The 9,438-nt window shown below is 41.6% G+C and overlaps 1 protein-coding gene across 1 annotated transcript in view; it reads right to left on the bottom strand.

The window, feature by feature from the left end:
• LOC129689247 (pre-B-cell leukemia transcription factor 1-like) overlaps positions 1–9,438 on the bottom strand; it is a 67,451-nt gene that overhangs the window by 13,733 nt on the left and 44,280 nt on the right. The window contains exons 3-5 of the mRNA XM_055624370.1: positions 7,968–8,013; positions 7,114–7,249; positions 2,440–2,599 (exon numbers count right to left, since the gene is read on the bottom strand). Coding sequence (XP_055480345.1) covers positions 2,440–2,599; positions 7,114–7,249; positions 7,968–8,013 — 342 coding nt within the window. The remainder of the gene's footprint in view (positions 1–2,439; positions 2,600–7,113; positions 7,250–7,967; positions 8,014–9,438) is intronic.

Genomic DNA, 9,438 nt, shown 5'->3' with positions numbered 1-9,438 from the left:
CCCCCCCCCACCCCACACCTACCCAGTACCTATTCCTAAGTGGTTTTCATGAAGTAGGGCTATGGAAAAGGACGCAAAGTCTACTGAACAAACAGGCCTGTTTAGGTGCGGCTTGACAATCCCTGTGAAGGGCCATTTTCCACACAAAAGCCAGAGATCCTGGAAGAATTTCCATTTCCATGTTGGGAATATAAAACTGTCCTGGTCGTCAGAATCCCGGACTTCAAAATCTACCCAAATATCTTTTCATATATTAACCTCTTATTACAATCTCTTTCCATTAGCATTTTTCTTTTGAAATTACTCAAGGGCCAGCACACAATGTAGTAAACACTCTATGTAAAAGTTTGAGCACTTAATCCTCCAAACTGTGCCATGACTTGGGCTGTTAAAAGCAGGAAAAAAATACAGAAAAAAACATTTATAACTTCTCCTGTTAAGACATTTATCTTTTAAAATTCGGTGCTAGTACACATTTATAATAGTGTTGAATTCTTTGGCCTCTGTATTAGAAAGAGAACATTACAAAGGGTTCTTCTGCAAATTATTTCTAACAACTTCGGCACAACTGGAAGGCTTAGCTCAAGTTTTCCATAATAATGTACTTTGTGCTCAGAATAGTCATATGAAGTTTAAGCCACCAGAAAATTCCTTAGAAAACTGTAATCAGACTGACATTCCGTAAGAGCCAACATAATTCTTAAACACAGAGTGGGGGTTAAAATGCTTACTTTTCTCTTTTTAAGGGCTTTAGGAAAGAAAAATAGTTATGGATTTAGTAATGAAGGGAGCCCACAGGGCCCTTCTGAGGACTAGTCATAAATCATGCTAAGCCATCTGTGATGCAGATATAGCAGGGACAGGAAAAAAGTCATTTTGATATCTGTTTTGCATTATGATAACCTCTGCAGGAGTGTTGGGCGCATTTTTGCTAATATTGACAGAATTATACTTCTTCCAGAGAGAAGTGAGAATGCCTGCCTAGCGCTGCAGTTCACCTTGTGGTGCCGGGTAGGAAATCTTTAATAATCGACCTGATAGGGAAGGAGGAAACTGGTGTGATTGGACCTGTTAGCCTGGTTCTTTCATCAGTCACACCACGATGAGGAAGAAAAACAACAGCCAACCACCACCACCACAACAATAAAACCAAAAGAACTTTCAAAAGCAAATGCATTCTTCAGGGTATCTTGACCTGCATGGGCTAAGAAACATGAAACTTGATCAAATTAGACAGTGTCTTATGGTGCCCCTGTTTACAACGTTACGGGCTCTCTTCATGCATGATTCCAATTAAACAAAAGAAGGTCGTGGTAGGATAGTCCGGGGACTCGGAGAACCTGATGATAACACATTAGTGCAAGGAGAAGCTCATAGAAGAATTGTGTGTTACCCTAAGGATATCCAGTTACAAAGGCAGCATATGGCAGGATGAACCCTTTTAATAAACAAGTAGGCTGTGAGGTCAACATCACCGTACATACTCATAGAAATCCCAGAAATCAGATTAGTAACCATATTATGAGTCAATATATTTAGATTTGCTAGAATATTGTTGCTATCATCAGACTTAGAAGTGCACTCCACATCCCAAAGATAGGTATTTTGTCTGCTATGAGAAGGATGGGGACTGCTGATACTAAACATATTTAATAAGGAAATGTCTGTTTTCCCTTTTTCTCCTCCAGTAGAGGTATCAACATGTTTTCTACAGCATACGGACATGAAGGTTATACCTGATATATTACTGACTTTTTACTGGCATGCAGAAATTCAGAAGTGACAGCACAGGACATTTTCCAAAATGTACTTCTATGTCAGAACGTTCACGAAAATAAGACTTAGACCCAGAGTACATGGCTGAGATTATAATATGAATACTTGAGCCTGAAAGGTCTTAATTAACAGCTTGTGATTTTTCTTGATAGTTCACATAAAGAAAACCAATATAAGAAAACAATAAAGAATAGTATCTCTAAGCAGCACCTAGGAAATATTGTAGCTCTGCAGATTGGAATTTACAGAGTGAACATCTCTGCACAGAATGCATGCCAGCAGATGATCCAGACACGATACTATGGGGACAGCAAGATAAACGAGGATGGACACGTCGTATGAGAACCCAAAGGAACTGCCTCTAAGTATTAAGTTTTATCTGTGAGTTTAGAGGGCTCATTAAATCCAAATGATGTATCTCCATTTTTACTTAAACAGATGCCTTTTACAATGCAAACTTGCAGACAGCCCCATCATATAAACACATCGCCATTGTCCTTTGGATATGACAAGAAAAACGCAAAATAGTCACTGACAACAAATGATAATTGGATGTTCAAATCAATGAATCAAAACCCGTAAAACATTAAAACAAAGTCTCAAAGTAGGAAAAACAAATATACAAATGGAGAACAATCGCCCCAAACCAAAGAAGAAACTAACCCGCTGAGTTGGGAGTGGAGGGCGAGTTAGCTTGGCTTCCATGAGCTGACACATTGGTGGCAGTGACAGCCGTTTTGGCAGCATAAATATTGGCTTCCTCTTGAAATTTACCTATGTTCTTCTTGTACCGGATTCGCTTATTTCCAAACCAGTTTGATACCTAGAGCAACAGGAGAGAAGATGAGAGAATTAGCACTTCACCCATTAGAAGACAGTGCAGAGAAATAGAAGGGTCTGTGAAGGGATGGAGGGGTGGGACGCGATAGTCTGATCTCACTATGACTTTGGTAATACAAAGTAAAAGCCCTGAAGTAAAGGTAAGCTCTCCAGGAAGCACAGCCACCTAGTACAGGTTCTCTGAAATTCCACAAGTCACTCTGACAGCAACTCTCCCTTGGAGGACTTGCTCAAGTAAGCTAGGACTCCCAACTTAGAACCAGTATTTCCAATTTGCATTTTTCCTAATTAATGACATTTAAATAAATGTATTAGGAGAAATGTCTGTTCTTTTTATAGCTAATGCTGACATTGTGCAATCAAACTACAAAGACTTTTAGAATATCCACATGAATCTATACCAACATATGGGTGCTTCCATGCATACATTAATTTCAAATTTTTAGAAGTTAAGTGACCTTAATATGGACTTTGATTCACTGATTATGTTGTACAACCATCTTGGTCTTACATATGCAAAAAAAAAAAAAAAAAAAAAAAGACCCAAAAACAAAAACAACTGACTCATACAACTAATTATTACTTTGAATTCCTGCTTTTAAATGTTAAAGCCAATGAATACAATAAACCTAATTGACTTTCTTTTGTTAATTTATTTCCTTCCTGTGGCTCACAGCAGCTGTCTTGGCTCCAGTTGGTACTTCTCTCTTCTCTTACCAGAAAGGGGTCAGGACATAACATTGACGTTTACCCCAGAAGTCCTGACTCAATCTAATAACACCCTATATTCTAGATGTGATTTTTGACTACACTGTTGTAGCTTTTATTTAATCGTAGAACACACTAGGAAAACTGGGAAGGGGAGAACAAGCTGATTACATATGTACCACACCTCACGTATAATTCACATCAACTCTCCATCAGCAGTGGCAGAAAAAGGAAACGGAAGTTAAAACCACTTATTTTTCAAATGCATTCACAAAGCTAAAAGACTAGGTAACCTTCAAATGCCCGTGTGGCTTATACTATAGCAGAAATGTCGAGTCTCTGTTACAGAAATCAAACTGTACCAGCGCAACATTAGTAAAAGAGAGAGAGAAAAAAAATTCAATAATAAACTGCTTTATTTGTTATAAATGCAGAAAAGCAGAGTTGAATTGGAGGAGGAAGGGTGCTTCTGAGTACAATTCAGGAGCATGGCACATTTAACTGAACTTTGAAATTCAAATTTCTCTCGAGCTAAGTTTCACTATTTATATGAATCAATCATAATTATCAGTGCTTATTGATTTATATGTGCAACAGGGAGGGAGGAAAAAGGTAGGTACATTTTTCAAAAGAAACTGAAAAAAAAAAAGACGAAGGGAATTTAGGAGGATGTTATAGGATGAGAGGAAATGACCTAGGTCCAATTCGATTAGCTTTTTGTGGACAAACAAGAAGGGAAGAGGGAGGTTGGGGATGTGTTGTGGGCAAGATTTCCTGTTGATGTGAGAAGAGACCTGACTGAGAAGATACTAGGTATGTTCAGGTATTTTCTGCGGTGGCTACATTGTGGCATCCTCTACTTCAGATAGTATGTGGAGTCAGTGTTTCATTCATTAACACTCAACTGTCACAGACTAAAGGCCTAATACCCTAGGGATGCCTACGGATGAGGTAGCAAGAGTGAGACAATCCGGAAAGAATAGGAAATGTTGTTGGGGAGTGTTTTATTTAATCTCAAACATGTTATGTTTTGAGAGCCTATGGGCAGAGCCATGCAAAATCCAGTGGGAAGTAAGATACATGAGTTTAGTGTTCCGGGACAAAAGCCCCATCTGGATATTCAAATGGAGTTACATTTGTAGCTGTGTGAGTGTGTAGAATGGTGCTTTTGAGAGTTAAGTGTTCACAGATGGCTTGTGAAAGCAGATTCCAGCTCCTATTCTCAAAGATGTGGCTGGTCTAAGGCTCAAGAGTCTGCGTTGCTCACAGCTCACATAGGTGATGTGTTGCTGGTGCTCACAAATGCTGTTTTCTGAGGTCCACATTCTGAGTAGCAACTCACATGGAAGGAGGGGTCTTCGGGGACCCTCGGGAGAATATAGTCGTTGGAAGCATTTTGGAGGGATTTAGGTATATGAGCCCATTTGGGGGGGGGGGTCACGAGGGAAACCAAGACGGCAGCTACATATCAAAGGAACTTGTGACTGACAAATGATGTGATTAAGATCCTCTGTCTGAAGCATGTACTGATGAAAGCTAAGGAAAGAAGAACAGTTGTAGGATGGGTAGGGTGAGAATGAGGAGACTTCAAAAGACTGAGTGGGGCTGGCCCAGGGAAGAGAAAAAACACAGAGATACTGGCACCAAGAAACGGAGGTTGGTTGGATGGATCGGATCCCACTAGTTGGATGTAAAAAGGGTGTTTATTGAGCATCCAGCTCATAAAGAAACCTAAGAGAAATGGTACTCTTCAGTAGATTTGAGAAGCAGAGGCAGCTTTAATATGCAGCTTCTGACCACTGTGCTTGCTAAATGGTATCATGAAGACTTTCTAAAAGGAAGAGTGAATCACCTAGAACCACACATTAACTCTTGCCAAAAGCAAGCTCCCAGCCTAATATTCTACGAATGGCATCATACTGTTTCTCCCCAGATTTCGCCTGATAATGTAGAGCAGCTTAGCCTGCCTGTTCTTGTTACTGTGGTGGTGTTGGTGGTGGTGGTGTGTATGTGTGCGGGTTGGCAGGGGATGGGGGGCAAGAATGGAATGGCCTTGGGTTAGGTAGAAGAAAGCGAGAGGAAACACAGCATATAAACAATCCTTTAGGTGAACAAAGAATTCACTACTTGGGCTTTTATGATGAAGGAGGTAGAGGTCGATAGAGAAAATGGTAGGGTTTTGATTGGCTGCAGAAGGATTAGTCCTCATTTCTAGATCAATTTAAAAACCTGGAATTATGGATTCAGTCCATGGAGAGGCTTAATTCTACCTTAGAAGTAAAGGACTCTACACCCTAAACCTACTGAGCTGCAACTTCGTGGTGTGGTTCATGCCTTAAAACCATTCTTCAGGTACACCACCAATAGCAAAGAGCATCTGCCTCCCCTCCATGCCGCCCCCCTTTTATAGACAAGAAGTCTAAATCTAGACAAAAATGGTAACACCCTAGAAAAGCACTAAGCTAGGCTACTTGAGTTTAACACCTGGGTTCTGCTTTTCTCAACTGTCAAGACTGGGAGTGACCTTTCAGCTAGGTTAGAGAAGCAATCAGAGGCCTGGGTTAAAAGGCCTATATGTATGCTGCCTTACCTAAGTGGATGTTTCCAAGGACAATCACTACTGTAAAGAGGCCTACTTCTCAAATCTTAGAGAGTTTAATATTTTTCTTATACTTGTTTTGTTCTGAGGCAGGGGCTCAATACTGCTTGCTTTTCTTCTTATGTTCAGTTGGAGATTCCATGTCTACACAATGTTTGTGTCATATATCTTTCCAAGTGAGTAGGCTCCTGTTACAGTTAATGCATGTTGGAAGTACAGAGAACTTGGTGACATTTTGTGAAACCATTCCAATGTAACCACAGTGGCATGCTAAATTCCTTTTCCCAATCAGTTATTAGTCGTAGCGTCAGAACATCAAGAACAAGCACTTACAACCCTTTCATTCAAGTACTTTGATTCACTGAATCTCTTTTTTTTTCTTTCTTTCTTTCTTTTTCAATCTTTTTGCATGTTTTTTTATTTTAATTTTTATTAATTACACTTTATTCACTTTGTATCCCTCCAAAAGCCCCCCCTCCTCCCCTCCCAATCCCACCCTCCTTCTCCCTTTCCACACATGCCCCTCCCCAAGTCCACTGATAGGGGAGGTCTTCCTCTCCTTCCTTCTGATCCTAGTCTATCAGGTCTCATCAGGTGTAGCTGCACTGTCTTCCTCCGTGGCCTGGTAAGATTGCTCCCCCCTTAGGAGGAGGTAATCAAAGAGCAGGCCAATCAGTTCATGTCAGAAACAGCCCCTGCCCCCATTACTGTGTATTTTATGTATATGAGTGCTCTGTCTTCATGCACACCAGAAGAAGGAAGCATATCTCATTACAGATGCTTGTATGCCACTACGTGGTTGCTGGGAATTGAATTCAGGACATTTGGAAGAGCAGTCAGTGCTCTTAAGCACTGAGCCATCTTTCCAACCCTGATCCACTGACTCTTATTAAAGTTCTCCCTGGTTTGGGAGAAAAATGCTAGGGAATCACCTAATTTGGAAGAAACAGCAGAGAAAAATACAGGTATTATATACTAAATGTTAGCCATCCATAGGATGTCCTTCCTTTCCTTTGGTTAGTTTCTTCACAAGCACTGAGAGCTTACCTTGCCCTTTTAAGGCTTTCATTGGTGGATAATACCAAGACCTAAAGGTCCAAAAATCAAACAAAACAAAAACCTCCAGGACCTTGCCAGGACGCTCCATCAGGCATGACTATGACAAGCTGGCTCTTCAAGGGCTTTCTCACCTGGGAGACTGTGATGCCACACTTCTTGGCTAGCTCCTCTTTGGCTTCCTCACTGGGGTAAGGGTTGCTGAGATGGGAATAGAAATATTCATTCAGAATTTCTGTAGCTTGCTTGTTGAAATTCCGTCTCTTCCGCCTTCATAAGGAGAAAAAAAAGGGTTAAGAAAGAAGGTCAACCTAGAGAAACAGAGAGCAGGATAGCTTCTAGAAGAAGAAATATCTTGGCACGAAGAATGAGTTTGAGCAAATTTGCAAATGGGGCCAGATGCCCAAACACTGAGCATAATTGTTTTGTATTTCACATGCACTGGAGAAGAGAACCAAGAACATCTGTACATTTAGGCTTCTCTGGGTTTGAATCCTAGACCAGCTAGATACCTCCCCTAAGCTAGGTATTTCTCTAAGTATCAGCTTCTTCAACTCCATGGAAAGAGTTCCTTGCTAGTGCACAAGGACCATACCCAGGAAGTACATAGTGGGCCATTCAGCAGCAGACAAAAGCCAGACATGGTGGTTGCATCCCAGACCTTGACTTCATGGGAATGAACTCAAGCTGTTCACCACACTTGTGAGATAGATGGGGCTATTCTTATTCATAAATGATTGTGTGTGTGTTGTTGTTGTTTTCAAGACAGGGTTTCTCTGTATAGCCCTGGCTGTCCTGGAACTTGCTCCATAGACCAGCCTGACCTGGAGCTCAGAGATCTGCCTACCCTGCCTCTCAGGTGCTGGGATTAAAGGCATGAGCTGCCATCACCACCACCATTGCCCAGTCCTATTCCCAGATTAAATACAGTGTTCAAAGTCACTCAGCAAGTAAGCTATAGCTCAGGTCTGCTTGGCATCCAACTCACCCTCTTGCTTCTATACAAACTGCATCCTGGCAGTGACACAGAGACTCTGTAGCCCCGAGTTAAAACTAAGTTATCATTTTCTCTCAGTTCTATCCCCATGCAAATGCATCCAACAGTTTAAAAAGCCATCTGGGGGAAAGGGCAGGAAACTGACTGGGATTAACCCCCTGACTGCCTGACCTCCCTCAGAGAGAGAGATGGCATGTCTTTAGCAGGAGCAGCCGCTAAATGGTAAAACAAAAGCTCACAGAATTCTTTCTCATACACAGGTTGCCAAAAGGAAAAAGACCATTTTTCTTTTCATAAAAGCATTTTTCTGCTTTGAAAACAGGGTGCTAATTGAACAAATTTCAAGTGAGAATCACTTTACTGCTTTCTCAGGGCTACGGCCCATGGGTAGTTGCACAGTCTCTTAGAGGACTCTGGGCTCTTTATAGACCTGGCTTTTTTGTTTTGTTTCCTTGAAGTGGGTGAAGCCTCCCTTTTGAAATTCCCTCTATTAGCACATTTACCAGCCTTGCAGGTAAATGTCAAAGTTATTCCTCAAGGCAAATAATTCTAGAACATCTCTGGTTGTGCCAGGATAGAGACTTTCCAAATTTAGCCAACAGAAAGCACCGGTGGCCAAGCTAGACTGGAGATTTAGCTAATGTTGTATTTTCAGGGTCCCTCTTGGCTTAATTAACACAATAAAGTACCTGATTTTACCGGATGAACACCATCTGGCCACAGGTACCAACCACATCTGTCTAGATAATGCCAAGCCCAAGTCACTTTCCCAAATCATGCTGAGTTTCTGGGTCATCCAGCATCAGAAACTGGACAGATTGTATTTAAAAAGCCCCAAGGCAAAGGAGGCACGTGAGGAAAGCCCTTGCCTAACGGAAACTGAAGGAAGATGGCTTCTTGGTTAACACGCCTGCTGGGTTTGCCTTCAGAGAACCTCTTGCTGTTTTTCCTACAGATAGCTATTTTGAGGCTAGGGAACTGGACCTGGAATGCTTCTGTCACTGGGAGAACCCCAAGTCCTTCAGCCCATTATCTGCAATTAGCACTAGAGTGTATTTTTTGGGAGTCTTCCAAGTGAGCTCAAAGGAAACCTCTCTAGAACGAGCTGGTGGTGTGGGGATGGTGCAGACAGCTGTTGCTGGCTCTCTCAGAGTCATGACGTGCAATCCTCCCTAGGTGGTCTCACCTACTCGGATAGACTCACTTATCACTTCTCTCAGTAGCTATCTTAATCTGTCTCTGAAATGCCGTGATCAGGATTTTTTAGAACTTCAGGAAATGTACTGAAAATAACTCGTGTCTGAAGGTAAGGCTGAGTGAGAGCTGAGGCAACTGCTTTCTTTGCTCTAATGTTACTGGCTTGTAGGTTAACGCTTGGGATCTTCAGCCAATGAGAAGCTGAAGATCACTGTGGATCATGAACTCGTGTGTGTGTGTGTGTGTGTGTGTGTGTGTGTGTGTG

Source organism: Psammomys obesus, unplaced genomic scaffold (genome assembly GCF_907164565.1).
Source record: "Psammomys obesus unplaced genomic scaffold, mPsaObe1.curated_primary_1811, whole genome shotgun sequence".
In the NCBI taxonomy this organism is placed as follows: Eukaryota; Metazoa; Chordata; class Mammalia; order Rodentia; family Muridae; genus Psammomys; species Psammomys obesus.
This window is presented reverse-complemented; position numbering and strand designations above follow the sequence as displayed.